The 18,489-nt window shown below is 52.2% G+C and overlaps 2 protein-coding genes across 7 annotated transcripts; both read right to left on the bottom strand.

Annotated features, from left to right (window-relative positions):
* Positions 1–1,346: 1,346 nt before the first annotated feature.
* STOML2 (stomatin like 2) lies at positions 1,347–4,647 on the bottom strand. Its single transcript, XM_017671969.3, has 10 exons — positions 4,492–4,647; positions 4,113–4,250; positions 3,547–3,646; positions 3,352–3,410; positions 3,171–3,272; positions 2,858–2,992; positions 2,563–2,707; positions 2,364–2,443; positions 2,038–2,166; positions 1,347–1,626 (listed from the first exon to the last, which is right to left on the bottom strand). The coding sequence occupies exons 1-10, from the start codon at positions 4,534–4,536 to the stop codon at positions 1,489–1,491; spliced, it is 1,071 nt and encodes a 356-aa protein (XP_017527458.1). The 5' UTR covers positions 4,537–4,647; the 3' UTR covers positions 1,347–1,488.
* A 1,059-nt stretch (positions 4,648–5,706) lies between these two features.
* ATOSB (atos homolog B) lies at positions 5,707–16,719 on the bottom strand. 6 transcript variants are annotated; one of them, XM_017671991.3, is made up of 9 exons: positions 16,575–16,719; positions 9,656–9,799; positions 8,438–9,407; positions 8,205–8,263; positions 7,910–8,015; positions 7,651–7,809; positions 7,363–7,431; positions 7,108–7,283; positions 5,707–6,975 (listed from the first exon to the last, which is right to left on the bottom strand). In XM_017671991.3, the coding sequence occupies exons 3-9, from the start codon at positions 9,329–9,331 to the stop codon at positions 6,822–6,824; spliced, it is 1,617 nt and encodes a 538-aa protein (XP_017527480.3). In that variant the 5' UTR covers positions 9,332–9,407; positions 9,656–9,799; positions 16,575–16,719; the 3' UTR covers positions 5,707–6,821. The 6 variants fall into 6 exon arrangements, with proteins under 6 accessions (XP_017527480.3, XP_017527481.3, XP_036865770.2 ...); XM_017671992.3 differs by having other exon boundaries at positions 16,549–16,656; XM_037009875.2 differs by lacking the exon at positions 16,575–16,719 and adding an exon at positions 12,574–12,637.
* Positions 16,720–18,489: the final 1,770 nt, after the last annotated feature.

Here is an 18,489-nt window from a genome sequence, read left to right as displayed (position 1 = left end):
TTTACTTCCAGATGTCCAAATGGGTCTTCCCCTCATCTCTGTATCTAAGCTCAAATGTAACACCAGTGAGACTTCTTGGAAGCCTCTTTCTAATATTACAGCCTCCTCCCCACAATTCTGTCTCCCTTTTTAAATTTCTTCTATAGCACAACTCATTAGCATCTGAAATACATCTTATAATGGTCTGTCCCTTCCAAACAGAACATAAGCTGAGAGCAGGAAATTTTGTTTTCTCATTATTATATTCTCAGTGCTTGACATATAGTTGGTGTTTAGTAGTTATCAAATAGGCAAATGAATAAATTCTAATTCTAAAATATGTCATCCCTCTACCTCCATCCCAATGCCCCTTACCTCAGTTCAGGCCTCATCACCCTCTCCATGATCACTGAGACAGCCTTCCTACTGTCCTTACAGCCTTCCATCTCTCCTTCAAATTCTGCCCACATTGCAGCAAGACAGCTTTCTCTAAAACATTAAGGTGATTACCTTAATCTTAAAATTCTTCATGGAAGGGGGAGAAACACTTCACAGATTCCCCTCCACCCCAGCTAAGGATCAAGTCCAGTCTTCAGGATTCAAACTCTATGATTTTATACCTTGCCATATAGTTCCATCCCAACACCCCACCCTTCAGCCACAGCAAACATGTCTAAATGTTCCTACTTCTCCGGAGCATGGGCCTTTGTGTATTCTGGGCCCAAACCCTAGCCTGGTGAACGTGTTAAGATTTTCCAGTTCTTCCTGCTCAGTGGCAGAGTTGGCAACCCTGCTGCCCACAAGCTGACATACTCATCCCCCCAGGATCCCTAAGCCAGAACTTTCTCCCATCACAGTACTTCCCATTTTGTATCTATTTGTCTGTTTCCCCTCCCTGACCTGGTACTTTGCCAAAGGAGTGACCACTAAATCTTCAGTTGTTTTGAATAGTTGCTCAGTCATCATGGCACTGAGCTTGCCACATAGTAGACCAACAGCAAATGGTTTTGAATGAATGAATGAGTGTCCTCAGTCCCTGAAGATCCTTTAAGCATTCAGCAGTACTACCTTGCCAGGGCAGTCCTCTTTCTCATTAAAAAATCCCTCCCAAACACCTGCTCAAATTCACAGCCCCATACTTAGCAAGAGGGGACTACATTCCCCTGCTGGCAGTTCAGCAGACATGTGGCTTTAGTCCTTCCATCCTTTCCCACGGCTTTTGAAGACAGAAAGGATGATTTACCTTCACATGAGAGTCATTCTTGCTCAAGGAACAATCAGTTCCCAAGACCTGACAGGACTGGAGGGCATGAGTGGACATCCAAGGAAAACACTGGTGACTTTCACTTCCCAATCAAACAGGACAATTTCTGGTTTGCCAGTGGCAAATTTATTACATGATTAAAGTTCACATAAAAAAGTAATAACCAAAATCTTGGCAGGAAGGCCAGCGCAGAGTCAGGGAGAGCTGCTCCCTGTCTCCAGCCCTCCTGGTCAAGCCCAGTTCCATTAATTCAGCTTAACTTGATCGAATTCCTCATCAAGACTTGCATCTGTGCCTTGGACATCTCTGCTGCTCCGGCTGGAGACTGAGTCCTGGGCCCCTGGCACTGAGGCTTTGGTGAGGGCCCCATACACACCCATGGCCTGAGGACAGGGACAGAGGGAGAGCCTTGAGGACACATGGCAGAAAGTGTGGCCCAATCCACCAATGGCTGAAAGGAAAAAGGTGGGGCTGGGGCCAGTAAATGAGTGTTTCCTTTCTTCTGTCCCTCTTACAAGCTTTGGAGTCAGTTCTAGGAATCTTACAAACCCCAGAGTGGGGTCACCCTCAGAATACCGGTTTAGGCATATGACCCCAATAAGCCTCCAGAGCTTCCCTGTCTCCAGGGGTGAGTGGGGGTGTCTCATTCTTAGAGATTTGTTCTCCACCAGGAATGAAGGGAGGTCTAGGTCTCAAGCTACTTGGAAGGCCTCTATGTGTAAGTAGTGATGATGCGGGTGGGGTCTTAGTCTCTGGCTTTGGAGTTCTGTGCCAGGTCCTTGGGGTACTCTAACCTGAGCCACCATACTAGTGACATCGCCAGGGTTGGAGGGCAGCAGGACAGTGTTGGAGTCCTTGGCCAGCTTGGAGAACGCGCTGACATACTGCTCAGCCACAGTCAGTGAGGCTGCTGCATCTCCATTCTGTGGCCACAGGAGGGATAAAATCAGGGATCATGATTGTAAAGAAGGGGGAGGGGAGGAAGTAGAGAGAAGTCAGGTTGCCGGAAAGAGGATGTGCAGATCACAAACCAAGAGATCATGTCATCTGGAACCCACAACAGCAGGAACTTCTTCCACTGTCAATTTCTGGCCCCCACTCCCACCCAGGGGCCTCTCACATGTTGTGTCAGAGCTGCAGCCAGGATGCGAATAGCTTCAGCTTTAGCCTTGGCTTTGGCCAGAACTGCACTGGCCTCTCCTGGAAGAAAGAAGCCAGAGCTTGACCCGTGAGGACAGAGCACCACCAAACTCCTGCTCCCACAGCAACCCTCCAAGGCCCATGCCCTGCTCCTCCCTCAGCCTCTACCCTCCACTGACCTGCTGCCTGATTAATTTGCTCAGCCTTCTCTGCTTCAGAGGCCAATATCTGTGCCTGCTTCTTCCCCTCTGCCACATTGATGGCCGACTCTCGGGTCCCTTCAGACTCTAGAACTGTGGCTCGTTTCCGCCGCTCTGCCTCCACCTGAAAGCCCCCAGCACCCTCCATCAACAAGAAGCCAGAGTAAACTCTTACACAGACCTGAAACCATACCCACTATAGGGAAGGGAGTCCAGATTCCCATGCAACTGGAGCATTCTGAGGTCCCATTCCCCATCCCTTCTTGGCCCCCACCTGCATCTGCATGGACTCTTTCACTCGGGGTGGCACATGAATATCCTTGATCTCATAACGGAGGCAGCGGATGCCCCAGCAGTCAGCAGCCTGGTTGATGGCATCCACAATGCTAGCATTCAGAGACTCTCGTTCCTGGAGGAGGAGAGGTATATGTTCCATGGCCTCAATCCACCCATCCGAGGTCTATGCTGAGAGGGGGCTATGACTGATCTTGACCACCACCCCCCGGCCCTCACCCCCCACCCTAAGAAAGGACTGGGAATGCCAGGTATATGTTTTCAAGACCTAACTCTGGCTCAGATCCCCTTACCCGGAAGACTTTGTCCAAAGAGAGTTTGCCAAGCTCTGATCTCATGGTTGTCTGAGCTAGCTGGGTGACAGCATACTCTGGATCCTCTACACCGTAGCTTGCCTGAAAGAAGCATGGATGGTTTAAGTTTGCGTTCAGGATTTTCATGAGCAGAACAACTGAATAAAGCAAGGACAGATACCTTGTAAGGGTCCATGATGCGCAGGTAAAGGACTCCATCGATTTGCAGAGTTACATTGTCTGCAGGTGCAGGGGCAGGAGAGAAAAGGAGGAAGGTCAGGCCTCAGGTCCCAATGATCTCTTTCTCCTAAGCTCTGGATCTCCTGCAACAACATCTTAATGGCCTCAGAGCACCCATGTCACCTGCATCCCTCACCAAGAGTCACAGCCGACTGCTCAGGCACATTGATGACAATTTCCTTGAGGCTCTGCACATATCGGATCCGGTCTAACACAGGGATGAGGATGTTCAAGCCCTGGGAAGAGGAATCATTGGTCATCAGAAGGATGGAAGCTGTAGGGTTGGGATCCAACCTAGGGTAGGGATTCCATATATGGAACATGCCCTGAAAAGCAGAAGGCTGGGGGTGTCACTGGTATGGAAGCCCAGTGGTATAGGAATGTGAGGCTGGGCCTTTGAATGGAGGAGGGAATCAAAGGAATGGGAGCCAGGGAAATAACCTTCTCCAAGCAGACAGGTGGAGCTGAGAGGGTGGACAGGGTAAATTCCCAAGAATGGGGTCTGTGGGATGGTAGGGCAATAGTGAAAGGTGGGTAAAACACGGGTATGACAGTCAGCAGCCATGGCCCTGCCGGGTCAGGCTGGGAGTTGGAAGACAAAGGTGAGTGAGGGCGGGCCCCAAAGAGGTCCCACCCCTTCCCCCCACGTTGTGAGGGAACTGGGCATCAGTCTGGCCTGGCGTGGGCAGAAAAGGTTCTCACAGGCTCCAGAATCCGGTGGAATCGGCCCATTCGCTCCACCACCCAGGCCTCCTGCTGCGGCACAAACAGTACTACGGTGTTTCGGGGCAATCCGGAGGAGGCGCGACGCGGAGCGCGGCCAGAGGCCTGCACAAAGCCCTAAAGGGAAGACGGAGCGTTCGCAGAGACCGCAGACGGCCATGCGCCTGCCTCTCTCAACGCCGGTCCCGGGGGCATTTTGCTATAAACTGCGATCCTAAACGGTCCTCGGAGAGAACTCACGTGGATGCCATGACCTCTGACCCCAGTTCTCTCCCCAAACTTAGAATCCCGCTCCTTCCCAGCTGACCTCCCAGGTGATCTCTGGGGCGACCCTTGGAGAAGGCTGCCTCGCACTTACCCTCAGCAAGAGGGCCTCAGTGCCCCGCGCAGCGCGCGCCAGCATTTCCCACAGCCGCAAACCCTCCGGAACCAAAGAGATGCGGAGCAGAGCCGCCCCGGAAGCCCGGACCTGAGCCTTTCCTTCTGTGTTTCCACTCCTCCGGACGTACTTCCGGCCGTCCCTCCACCTCTCCCCACACTCAGCCAATCAGCGTGACTTGACAGAAGCTGGCATCAAGTTGTTCCCTAGGAAACTCAGACCTTCTGCAGGGCCGAAGGCTGCAGCTCGTTCTGTTTCGCTTTGATGAAGCCCAAGATCCCGGACATGGCGACCAAAATGCAGGCTATTTTCTGCGTGCAGGTGGCCCACAAACAACTCTTCTTAAGTTTTTTACCCCCACCCAAGAATCAGTTTACCCTTCTTGGCGTTTGTCCCCACCAGTCACCATAGCGATAGGGGATTGGAGCTGACTCGTTACCATGGTTGCCATAGTGACATTTTCTTGTAGTCCTGCTGTTATACCACTGGGAACTGACCCCCCCTATTCCTGTTGCCATGGCAACAGGGCACAACATTGCCCATGATTGGGCAGAGATTTCCGCTACCTCTCTTTCCCAAGGCATCATGGCTATTTTCTACCTTTACCCAGTCAGGGTCCATCAGGCCTAGTTCCCTTGCATAGCATCCAGCACAGCCCCATCTTTCAGCCTTGTCTGGAGTATGTCAACCTGTCCACATCCCTGATGTTTGGGCACATCCTTTAAGAGACTTGAATAGTCACCCTCATTTTACGTTATCAGGGCAATGAAGCTCAGAGGGGCTAAAATCAGTAACGACTGAACCAGTAGGAGAATCTAGATCCACATCCAGAGAATCAGCTTTTATGGGTGAAGCCTCCCCACCACCCTACTCCATCTGAAAAGAGCAGGACCAGACCCTAAGAATCATTGGGGCCTTGCCTAAGACTTCATGGCCTCAGGCCTTCTCTCAGGGAAAAAGGACAGTCCCAGCTGTCCACTGCAGACAATGTAACTATTCAAATAGATGGAGTCCTTTACCTGGCCCTGATTCTCTCCTAGGTAAGAACACCTAAAGAACTCCTGCCCCCAATCCCTCATTCTCCTCACAAACTAATTTTGGGTTGATGTCAGGTCATACCAGGAAGGGGGCTAGGGCATTTTGCCCTCCATTCCCATTCCTATGCTCTCCCCAACAGAAAAAGTAGGACTTAGCTCAAGTTTCCAAACAAGAATTTATTCTTTTTTTCCTAAAAAAAGTACCAGGTACAATTTTTCTTTTTATTTTCTTTTTTTCAAGTTTCAGCAAATGCTTGTTCCCCTCAGCCCAGCCCTAGGAGTCAGGGCTAAGGCTGGGTCAGAGTCTGGAGTGGGGAATGGGGTAGTTGGGAACCACACGATTGAGCTTGAGGGGTGCCCCTCACCCCAGCTGAGGTAGGTGGGTCAGAGTCTGGCCAGATAGGAGGCACCCTGATCCTTAGCCCTGACTCTACCCTCTGAACACCTTCCTCAGTCAGAACCCCAAAGCAAGGAGACACAGGCAGGAGGAGAGGGACAACGAGTCTGGAGCCCTACATGAGGGGTGATTAACCCGTGTGTGTGCATGCATGCACACTTTCTCACACGCACACCACACACATACACGCTGTGCACACAAGCACACCAGTGCACATGCACGCGTGCACACATGCACACACACACATATGTGAGTTGGATTTCAGAGAGGGGTCAGAGGAAGGGGTAGGGGAAGTGAACGGAACAGGGAAGGACAGAGGAAGCTGAGTCTTTGGCTAGTGACTCAGTCCTTCTGGGATCCCCTCTCTGCCCTCAGCTGAGGGAAAGCAGTTCTCTCCCAGCCCCCACATCAGCCTCTTCAATTTCTAAGGCTGCAGCAATATCTGAGAGCAGGAAAGGGGAAGGGGCAATGCCAATGATCAGGTTGGGAGGGGACCAAGGCGATCCAATTTGAATAAATTATAAATTAAAAATAAATAAAATAATAAGTGGCCCCTGCCCAGGACAGGGAGGCAATGCTGGCATGATTTGCCTGGGAACTTGGGACAACCTCAAGGTAGCTCCAGATCCTCCCTGCTATCTAAGCTGGCCTGGGAAATTCAAGGGAAGGCGGAGGCATATGGAGTACCCAGAGTAGGGCAGAGCGTGGTAAGGATCAGAAGCTTTAAATACCCAAATAATTAATTTGGGCATGAGCATGATGAGGGCTTTAATTCAAGCCTGAAAGGTCTCTTGCCACCTTTCCACGTGTTTGCTTTGTCCAGGATGGAGCAGTATGGGGAGGTCCTTGACCCACATGGGTTCAGGGACTGATAATCAGAGCAAAGGTGAATAACGTGGATTGTGAGGGGCCTCAGTCACAGCCTGCAGTTCATAGGGGAGCCCCGTGTCCAGTTCCAGGCTCCGGCGGGAAAAAAGCAGGCGGATGTCTCCATGCAGGCTTAAGCGGCCTGAGCGGGAGCTCCGGAACCTGGGAAAGGCACATTGATCAAGGTGAAAATCAGTGAGAAAGCAAGGAGATGCTACTCAGGGAAGGGGTACCTTGACTGGGGAAAGGATGCACTGGTCTCCCCAGCTGCCCCTAAATAAGCCCTGTCCTCACCTGAGGTGCAGCAAATAGCAGAGGAGGCGGCGGGTGGGGCTAGCATTTCTCTCCTCACCCACAGGCACCAAAAAGAGGCGATGGCGCAGGAAGGTCATGTGGGCAGCAGGCATGTCCGAGAAGTCAAAGGTCACAAGGAACATCTTCACCACAGTCTGAATGGGGTTAAATAAGGTCTGGGAGCAAGAAGGCAAGGTTGGCAGGGCCTAGGGGCTGTTTTCCTCTCCTCCCTCCCCCCAGTTAGGGAAAACTCACCACTTGGATGGTGCCCACCTTGGGCACGCTGTAACCCTTCCTCCCCAGGGGGTTCAGGTCCACGACGCCCTGGGAAGGCCAAGGAGCCATCAGCCAAGGTGGGGTCTGGGAGAGCCCTGGATACTCATCCATCTTCACAATCTCTCACTCTGGGACCCGGCCCCTGCCCCACACTAGAGCTCTTCCCACCTGGCTCTGATTCTTTCCTAGGTGAGAAGACCTAAAGAACTCCTGTCCCCAACCCTCATCCTCCTCACAAACTAATTTTGGGTTGATGTCAGGTCATACCAGGAAGGGGGCCGGGGCATTTTGCTCAGACACATCAAAAAAGGTGACAGTGACAGGCAGCGTGACATGCTGGGGGCAGTAGGATCCACTAGCTCCAATCTCTGCCGTGAAGCCCTCAATGTGGCCAGATGGTGCAAAGCGTCCTTGTAGTAATGATTCCTAGGTTTGGGGTGGGGAAAGCATATTATGTGAGTGAAGCCACACTCCACCATCTCACTTCCCCCCAAATCTCCCAATCATGGAAACCAAGGGAAACTACCTCAAAGTTGCCCAACAGAGTACGGCTGACAGCAGGGGTAGGAACAGGGGAGGCACTAGGAGAGTTCAGCAGGCCTGGCCCCTTCCGAAGGCTTCGAAGGGAGCTCCTGGTAGGGGAAGGGACAAATAGTGGGTTGGCTTGAGGTGTTCTAGGATGCTTGCTCATGTCCTTGGGCTCCACCCTTAGCCACTACCTAGGGCTCCTGCCCTGGGGACCCTACCCTGGGTTGGACAGAGGATTATAGCCTTTTGCCCCATTTTCAGGCACAGGGCAGAGGGAGAAGCTGGTCACTTACAGCTTTAGGCGACATGCACCTTTCAGCCTCCGCCCCACAGGACTGCAGTCTGTTGGGTCCTGTAGAGAGGAAAGATTAGGGAAGGAGACTAGGTGAAGGCCAGGTATGCTTGGGAGCAGGGCTTATCACAAGCTCTCACAGGAAACTCCCCCTCCCCAACCTCCACCCAAGACCTTCACTTTTTCCCACATAGATAACCAATTAAGAGTAGATCGCCTCTTCTCATGACTTACCAGCACAGGCTCCTTGGGCCCAGGCAGCAGGTGGCTCCAGAAGGGTGTGGCTTTGGCATCAGAACTGTTGGCAGCAGGAGGGTGGCCCAGGGTTCCCCGGCGCCTCCGAGGGGCTGGCCCCTCATCCTCAGAGCTGACATCCAGGGCTTCTCCAGCAGGAAGCAGCCTTCGCTTGGTAGGGCAGGGGCCTGGAGGTCCAGGGCCAGGGGGTGTGTGCTCGGGACTACGCCCATTGGCAGTGCCAGGGGACTCCCTAGGCCAGGGGCTGCCCCGTTTGCCCACCCCAGCCACTGGGCTCTTATCCCCTATTTGTGCAAGACTGTGCAAATCAGTGTCAATTGTGTGCAGCTGGGTTGGAGGGGCTGGCCCTGGGGACTCGCCCAGAGACCCCTGTCCCCCTGGATCTGGGGAAGCCCAGTCTCTGGTGTGCAAAGTATTGCAGGAAGCATTTGATGGGGGCCAAGGGGAACTCTGGGTCCCTGAAGTCCAAGGTGAGGTGGAGCTACCTCCCTGTTCCACAACACAGAGGCCATGATGGCAGAAATGCTGGCTGGCCACACCCAGCCCCAGCCCCAGTCCCTCGAGGCCCAATAGTCCCACAGTAAATGGTTCTTCAGGGGGTAATCCCTCTCTGGTCCCCAGCCCAGGGCCTCTCTTCAGCTCCCGGGGACCCTCAGTAGGTGGGGCCGGCCTTTTCAAGGCCTTATGAGGCTCAGAGGCACCAGCTGGAGGGGAAAAGATGGATACCTGGTAGACCCCGCGGGATGTCGCCCCCCCTGCTGGGCTGTAGCCCATGAGCAGGCCACCCTGTAGAGCCCCCTGCCTGGCTGCAGGCTGCGAAGGGCCAGCCTCTGGCTCTGAGGATGGAGACGGCTCCGCCTGCACGTGGCGCATGAAGCCCCCACTTGGGTCAGGGGGGGCCCCCCCCACAGCCTTTATGCAGGGCCTGGGCTGGGGGGCCTGGGGACATCTGTGCAAAAGAAGAGAAAAAAAAGGTGGTCAGAGGAATCAATGAGTCTTCTCCCTCCCATCTGAGTTTCAGATCCTCCCCTGGCCTGAGGAGGTGACGAGCTTTCGGAGTTCCTGGGAAGAAAAGTTTCCAAATCCCCAGATGGGTTAATGGAATATAGAGACCACTCCTGGAACTTCTGAGAGGGTGGTATGTTTAGCTCAGGTTTCTTACTGGATCTTCTCCCTTTCCTCCTCCCTGGCACTCACCCCGATGAAGAGGCCTTAAGCCTAGTTGTGTGTTCCCTCTTCCTGACTGTTGCCTTGCTCCCTTAGCTTGCAGTCTGGTCCATGCCTGCTGCACTGGCAAGGTGACTGCCACCATTCCGTGCAGCTCCTGGGCTCAGCCAGACCCTGCAGAAAGAGCAACAGACATAAGCCAGGACCCGTGGAGTTAGAGGTAAGGCACCTCTCCAATTGTGGGATAATAAGAGTATACCACTGGACATCTCCTCCTATCTGAGGAGTGCAGAAGGGGCAGTCTTAGGATCCGGGGCCCAGAGGGGTACCTACAGAGTCACAAAAAGGCAGGTCTTGGCCCACGTACTAAGAATGTAAGAAGTAAGCTGAGGCAGAATGACCACTTACAGGGCCATCACCTGGGGAACTCCTGTCCTGAATAGGAGGGGGGATGAGATCCCCCAAGATCCAAGAGACCATGCTAATTGAGAGGATTCCAGGGCAAGAATTACAGCTTTCTAGTCAAGTCACTGAGTTGCACAACTCTTCCCCATATGTCTGTCTTGGGACAAGCGCCACTGCAGAGCCCTAAGAGCAGAGGTCCTGCAGAAACTCATACCCCATCAACACTCCTCAGAGATACAACCTCAGGTCAGCTCAAAGCTACCCTTCAGCCTTAAATTCTCAATTGTTTCCAGAAGTCTGTCCCTTTACCAGGAAACAACAAATCTAACCAAAAACAAGTCTGGTGGGGAGGAGGCACTGCCAGAAGGCGCTTTTCTGTACCTACTTCTCCCCTAGGCCCTGCAAATTAGAGATAAGGCAGTGGCAGCCAAACAACTGGAAGCAGCCAAGAGTACCTCTCCACTCCTCCCCAACACATCCAATACACATAAACTTAAACCACTGCTTTTCTGCCAGGGCACAAGATGGCCTCCACTAACTAGTCCACCCTCAGGAACCCATACTAGTTGAGAGGAATGTCAAGTTGAAGGCCATCTTCTTTCATGGGAGGAAATACAGCCCCCAGGATCAAGCTTCACTTTGAGCAGTAGTCTACGCTGCTTGCTATCTAATGCCTTTCCCCTTCATGGAATGACCCCTGTAAGCCTACCACAGCCCTATCCTTCCTCCTTGGCAAGGCGAAATGCCATCCCTTCTAGAAAGCCTATTCTTGCCATGCCAGACCATAAATATTTCTCTCCTCTGAGACCTCATTTATGACACTGCCATACCTCCTGTAACCCAGTGACAGTTTTGCTTGCTCCTGTGGGTAAGACATCTCCTAGCCTGGCCATAGGGTTCTTGAGGAAGGTTTATACCCCACTCCTCCATCCAACTTCAAACACAGGGGTAAGCACGTAGCAGAGCTCAAAAAGTGGAATGCAAAGCTCAGAGATTTGGACAGCAGCCCTGTCAGTGCAGAGGAGAACTCCCAGAATGAGAGTAGCAGAAAGATTATCTGTATAGGTATAATCATCAACAACAGAGGTGGGGAGGAGGGCAAGGAGAAAGGAGAGATTTGTACCCAGGGACTAAAAAGCTCTCCTACATCAAGTTCCCCTCATTGCACCCCACACTATCGTATTTCACCAAGTTCTCATTGGAACTGGGATCCATAAGAAAATTCTGGTTCCCTGTGGTAGATAATGTATCTAGAAAGGGCAGAACACCAATGACAGCATTGTCAGAAGGTACAACCTGTACTCATTTCTACCCCTCTTTAGCACTCCCACCTCCAAGTCATCCCAATTGGCCTCTTGAACCCTTGCACTGGGTTAGCTAGGTAAGCCTTACTTGACCCCACCATACCTGGCATCTGTTCATTACACTACAGCCTCCTCAGGTCCCACCTTGTCAATGAGAAACTCTAAGACTCACTTCCCTGCCACTCTGCCAGTCTGGCTCTAGATCATGGCTTCAAGCTGACTCATGGGGCAGGACTGCAGTGGGAAGCAGGGCAGGGTAGACCAAAAACTCACTCTCTGTGCAGGAGGTGGGCAGCAGCTGGCATCAAACAACTGTGCCAGGCTGTGGCTGGTAAGGACTACAGCTCCCAACATGCCAAGAAAGCAAAGCCAGCAAAAACAACAAGTCCCAGAATACCATGAGGTCTGTACCCTCAGACACCTGCTAGGCCTGGGAGGTGAGGGTAGGAGGGTGTTGGTATAGATAGAAGTTCCCAGGCTCACTCTCCCCTTCCCTTTAATATTAAAGATGTCCGTTTCTATCATGATCAAAGAGGGTAGCAGTAAGGAGAATTCCTCTCCATGCGGATTCCACCCTCATCCTATTCAGAGAGAATCGCTGCCAGCTGCTCCATATTTTGTCCCCTTACACATCCACACAAGCTAGTAGGAGTTGTTCCCAAGGACCACCACGGTGAATAGGAAGGCCAGCCTCCGCTCTCTCACCAGTCCTTTGGCCGCTGGCCTAGAACGCTCCACTCTCAGTGAAGAGGGAGCAAATCTCAGCACCTTCTCCAAATTGTGCCTGGCCGACTCACGTCAGCTCCTGGACTCCTTGTTCTGGAAGATCTCCCCACCCACTGCTTAGCGTCCCAGGTCCTTTCTCACCCCTCTTCTCCCCACAACATGGGACAGGCCCCGTTCCCTACTGGAGCTTCAGCGATTTGCTCTTAACCCCTAGCACACACTCACCCCGCTCCCAAATTGGCTCTGCCGCGGCTGCTGCTGCTCCGGGCCCTTCCGTCCCGGTCCCCTCCCCTTGAATCCCCGGTTCTTCCCGACACTGGCCCCCAACCCAGACAAAGAGTGACTCAGGATGAGCCCTGCTCTGCTAGGTTCTTCTCTGTTCAGCTTCGTGTGCAGCACTAGCGGACCTTGGCGTCCACAGCCCCCAGCCACTGCTGTGCCCCTCCCAGCGACTGTCCCTCCCCGTGGCCGCCCCGGCTCCGCGCAGCCGACTCCACTGCCCCTCTGACTCACAGGCCATTTCCTACCAGCTGATGGGGCGGCCCGCCCCGCCCAGCTCCCCAGCACCCCAGCACCCCCACTGCTGCCGCCACGCCCCCCTCAGACCACACCCGCCACGGGCACCGACAATGTTCATTGGCCTATAGGAGGCCAGCCTCCCACGGCCTCAAGTGTAAGGCACGCTCCCTCCAAGAGACACACGCCAATTGGCCTACAAGGGGAGGGGGCAGGCCTACCCAGGGTCGCCCCGCCCATGTCCTTAACCTCTTACCTGCTGGAGTCCGAAGTAGCTCTCAGCCCGGCCATTTAACCCTTTAAGGCCTCCCACTTCTCTTTCCCCCCAACCCCCACCCCGGCCTTCCTCTTCCAAGGAAGGTTAATAGGACGCCCTAGGGCTTTCATAGCCGCAGTTTGACTGTCTCCAAAGTCAATCTTCTCTTCCCACACCTGACTCCAAACATCCCACTCCCATTCTTCTCTCTCTGCCTTGCAAACCACAGGTCCAGAGATCAGAGGGCCTTCAAAACCCAAGAAGCTTCCTTCATGCCAAAGAAGAAGAAAAACTCCTGAAGTGGGATCTTATCTCCTTCCATAGAAAAATTATATTGTTTTTCTCTCAGTCTATACCGATGATCTTCTGCCTTCGCTAGGAAAGCTCCAAGGGTTTGGAGATACTGATACATTTTAATTCAGGGACCTAAATATCATTCTTTGTTTCTCTGAACTCCGATTCTGAGACCATGCTGCTTCATCCCTTTCGCCAATACTCTGTTCTATTCATAGGTCCCTGTTCAAGTAGGAAGAGCAGCCAGGGAAAGTGGGAGAGGAAGGCTTCTACCCACAGTGGGGGGAAATGTGTCCAACTCTTGTGATGGGGCTCACCCCCATGACTCACAGCTCTCTCAAAACTCCCCACCCTCCCCCTGAGTCACTGGGTCCCAGGCCCAGCCAAATTAAGTGGCAGCAGAACTAGCATTCCTAATTCTTGTCCTGTTCTTTACATAACAAGATTGGAACCCCTTGCAAGGATTAGCATTAAAAGACACTTTTTAGAGGGACAAGTTATGAAAATAGATAGCCCTGTCTACGTTTCCCTTTGCATTTGTTGGCAAGTCAGACAGTTTCCAAACTTAGGAGGCTTTTTCTCCCAGTTTTCCACAGAAGCAGGAGGCAAACATCAGTCAAAAGAGGGAAGAGTCAAACTAAGTTTCTGGAGAATTGGCATCAGCCAAGGCAGGCACCCTGGCTGTCTCCAGAAGAGGGAGAGTCCATTCTACAGTTTAGAGGTCACAAAGCCCCAAGGTCCTTGCCTGTGTTGTGGGCCCCAAAGGCCCTGAGGTGGTCACAGGACAGTAAAGGGCCACCCTCCCCCTACTTCCTCCTTGTGACCTAGACTTAGGAAGAACAAGCAAGGAACAGTTAGTTCCTCTGGGCTCTTTTCTCCTCACCTCACACCAGGGAAGAAACCCTGAAAAAGAACCCAGTTGCTGTGGACTGACATCCTTGGTGGTTCCCTAACGCTAAGGAGTAGGATAAGGAAATTTTCAAAACCTTAAACAAAATTGCACAGTACCAACATAAGAGCCTACTTATCTTAGTAAAACCTTACTGGGAAGACAGTAGGATAGACACAGAACACTATAGGAAAGAACGGATCCCTTGGCGAACTGGCCTTGTTCTTGCTTACTGGCACTAGCATAGGTCTAGGCCTTAAATTACCTGCACAGGTCATGGGGCAATAGTTCAGAAGGAAGGATCAAAGATGTTCTAGTGTGCCCTGGGAAAGCAGCATGGCACAATCAAGAGCCCTTACCTAGTTGTTCTAAACTCTTACACTGCTTTATTTTTTTCACTGCAGTTATCTCCTGACCCATCTCCCTCTCTGTCCAGCACACATACACACACACACACACGCATTTCTCTTCCTATTAGAATGGAAGCTCCAGGAGAGTAGCAGTTTTGTTCCTTTTGTTCATGCTGGTATTCCCATAATCAACATCAGTGCCTGGCACATAATAGGTGTTCAATAAACATTGCCTGAAAGAAACAATGAACCCTGGGCTAAGTGGTGATGAATGAAGTAGATCTGGGTCCTAACTCCTGTAAGATCTGGAGAAAACCCCAGTCTCTTTGACCATAAATTTCCAAATCTGTAAAATGAGGGGTTTGTATAAACAATGACCAGTAAGGGCATCTCCAATTCTGGCCTTATATTGCTATAATTATGAAGGCTATCCTTCACTCAAATCCATTTTCAGAGGATGGTCCAAGCACCTGAACGCATTGCTACTTGTACTGGAGCAAAAAGGCTATATACTACAATTTCAGCTAGCTTACTGATGCCCTTTCTCTTCACGCCACACCCACTCACACAAATGCCTCAGTCCGAGAAGCTGGAGTGAGCTTGCCCTAGGACTGCCTCTGTGAAAGACAATCTGGGAAGCTGTGTTGCCATAGCAATCAGCTCTTCCTCAAAAGGCTTCAGCCTGCCCTCCTTTACCCCACCCTACCCCACGGCTTTGTTTGGCCTCAGCACCCCCTCCCTCCCAGTCAGCTAGAAGGAGGCTGGCCTGGGGCCCCTTTCAGTAACAGTCATACTCTTTCAGCCACTGAGTGGAGTGGAAGGCAGGCCTTTCTCACCCTCTCTCAGCCAGCCCAGGGGCAAAAAGCACTTTGGCACAACATCAAGTCCCCTCAGGAAACCAGAGGAGCCCCCAAGAGGTCGAGGCTTTGGTGTCAGTTCTGACAGTCAGGTTCCAAGTCAGGAGTGTGGGTAGCTATTCTCTCTTCCTCCCTCAGCTAAGGCAGGAACTTCACATCTCTTTCTGAGCGGCTGAACTACAAGAGGCCAACCTCTCAAAACATACATCAAAGACCCTCAATATTTCTCCTCATTTCCCTCCTCCCAGAGAAACCCAGAACTTTTGAGGGCCCTAAGTTTCACCACCCAGTGGAAGGAAAAGAGTGGGTAAAATCAGTTAGTGGCAAGTGGTAAAAATGTGGCTACCAGTCAGTGGGAGGGCTATTGGGAAAGACCTTCGTAATAGTGGGGTGGGGTCTGGGTCTTGCCGCTGATTTACTGGGTCTCTGGCCATTGAGTACAAAGTCCCAGGCCGAACACAGCTCCTAGATGGGCAAGGACCAGCCAGGCCCCAGGGCGAGGAAGGAAGTGGGAAATGAGCACACCCAGAGCATAGGGCAGGGCAAAGAGGGGGAGGGGTCAGACAGGGACCAAGGCAGGCTTCTGGAAGGAACAGGAACTAGAGTGGGGGGTTAACAGGAACTGAATGGGGGAAGGGTCCCCAGGGACACCAGCTAGGGGAAGAATCCCCAGTCTCAGCCAGACTAAGGAGGCGGTCACACAAACCCTAGTGGCAAAAGGGGCCTGGACCCCTTCTAAGAGTACTCAGGCTTGAAGGTGGAGTTAGGAGCTGGAGCCAGGAGCACCACAGACTGGCTTCCTCCCTCTACTAATTCTATCACCCTTACTCCTAGAAGACAGTACAAACATCTTCCTGGCGTCTTTACAATGACCCCAGAGTTTCTCAAAGCACTAGGGGTTCTTCCCACTCATTTGGGGCCTACAACCCCTTCCCCTTACAATATGTCCACAGTCCCATCCCTTCCTCCTCCACACAGTGCCTCTGCTCTCCCCCAACTCTAGACCACCAGTCCTTCACACACCACCCCCTTCCCCCAAAGCACCTTCAGATCCCCTCCCCCTCACCTCCGAACCACGCCTCCAACCTCCACATCAGACAGCGACCTCTCCCCTTCACACTGTACTTTCCACCACAAAGTACTCCCGCCCCCTCCCCCACAAGGGCCCCAGGAGAATGCACCTGCTACAAATTCTGAACCCCCAATTCTGTCTTCATCCCCCCAGCAGTCTCCAGATCCTCTCCTTCCTCTCCCCTCCACCTCCTCATGTGCGCCCAAGCGCACCCTCGTCTTTGCCCATTCTTCCACGCGTACCCCACCCCACACCTGTAGTTCCGTGAGTCCCGTTGTACCTGGGGAGGTAGTGGATTGGGGCAGTTACTGAGCGGCCCGAGGTGTAGCCTCGGTCTGCAAACCTCGCCCCTTCGGTCCAAGCCCCGCCCCTGCAACACCCAGGCCTACCCTCTCCCTTGTCCCACCTTCCCTTTCCCCCGACTGGTCCCCTTTGCTTGTTTCTTTAATTCCTCGAGCTCCTCCCCTGTAATCCATGTCACGCCCCTCTATCCCCGCCCCTTACGGTCTTCTCCCCAGGAGCCTCCACTTGTCCGTCGCCCCACCCCTGATCCCTGCTTCCTTTTGGTCTCTCCGCCTTTCGCTAGGCCACGCCCCCTCGAATTTCAGCCTGGCAGAACCCCGGCCAGTCCCCTTTCCATTGGGAGCCCCTCCCATCTCGGAGCCTCTCCTTCCCACGGGCCTTCTTCTGCCTGCCTCACCCCAACGCTCGCGCTCCGGCCCGAATCTGCTGGCTCTGATTGGCGGCGCAGCCCCAGGGGAGAGCGGAGGAGACACAGCGAAGGCTGCAGTGCAGCCCCATCCACGTGTAGCTTCTGTGATGACAGATCTAGAGGGGTGGGGCCTCAGCGGGCCGAGGCAGATCAGATCCAGACTGAGGTAGGCAGCGCCAGCCGGGGCTAAACAGCTAGCCTAAGGGTTTCCTGACTGGGCCTCTCCCTGAGCTTGTGCGTTGGAGGGGGCTACTTGCTGAGCCTCTGTGGGGAAGGCTGGGTTAAGCGTGCGGTTTTGCCCTAAGTGGGGAGGTCTGTGTGTTTGCCAGGTAGTACAAGGAGTCTCGGGCAAGGGTCTGTGAAAATGGGAGAATCTAGCTGGTAGTGTCTCAGGTCTGCGCGGCTGAGCTGTGTCTGCAGCTTGCACTGTGCAAAAGAGCCCGAGTTCTGGGAAGTCGGCATTAAGAGCCAGATATGTACCTGTGGAGGTGGAGGTGGATCAGCGAGGAAGTCTGAATTTTACAAGCCTAAGTATTAATACCGAACCTGAAATCTCCGGAGAAATGTAGGGCATTTGCTTTGTACAAGTGTCGAATGAATTATGTGATAGTTACATATATTCTGTAATTTAATTAGCATCTTAGTCTTCTCTCCAACTTAACCCCGTCTCAGTGGTTTCCGAGAAAGAGCGGAGAGGTCGACGCTTACAGCTACTACCCGTAGATGGCAGCACAGGACTCCTGCAAAACCTAGTGGCCTTGACCGATCAGGCCTCTAAGCAGCAGGCGGTACAGATGGCTGTTTTAGTGGGTGGGACCTAATAGTGCTCTTATAGTCTCAGACTCTTTAGGTCTCTGATTTCTTTCTGTGAGTAGTTCAACTTAAGCTGGTTTTCTGAACACCAATAGTGTGCTCACAGGAGCAAAGAAAAAAAAATGTTGTGTGCTTCTAGGAACTTGTTTAGATCGTCATACATATACCTATATAATCCTTGAGAGTAAAGTTGGAAGGGTTGTGTAGTGGAAAACGCACAGGATTTGAAGTCATTTCAAATGATTAGCAATGTGGAGCATCTTTTCATGTGCCTATTGATTATCTGTATTTTTTCTTAGGAAAAATGTCTGGTCAGGTTCTCCACCCATTTTTTAAATAGGGTTATTTTTTCTGGCATTGAGGCATATGAGTTCTTTATATATTTTAGATGTAAAAGTGTTGATGAATATATTTTCCCAAGCTGTAGGATGCCTTTTTGTTCTGTTGATGGTATCCTTTGCTATGCAGAAGCTTTTAAGTCTGATGTAGTCTCACTTGTCCATTTTTAATTTTGTTTCCCTTGCCTGAGGAGATATGTCCAGGGAAAAAATGGTTAATTTTTTTCTTATGATCAGACTGGGGTTATGGATTTTGGGCAGCAAGACCCGCAGAGATAAAGTGTCAGTTTCATCACATCTTATCAATCTATGTGTGTGTATGTGTGATGTGT

The sequence above is a fragment of the Manis javanica genome, chromosome 2, assembly GCF_040802235.1.
Source record: "Manis javanica isolate MJ-LG chromosome 2, MJ_LKY, whole genome shotgun sequence".
NCBI lineage: Eukaryota > Metazoa > Chordata > Mammalia > Pholidota > Manidae > Manis > Manis javanica.
The sequence above is the reverse complement of the archived record's forward strand: the minus strand, read 5'-3'. Positions and strand labels throughout refer to the sequence as shown.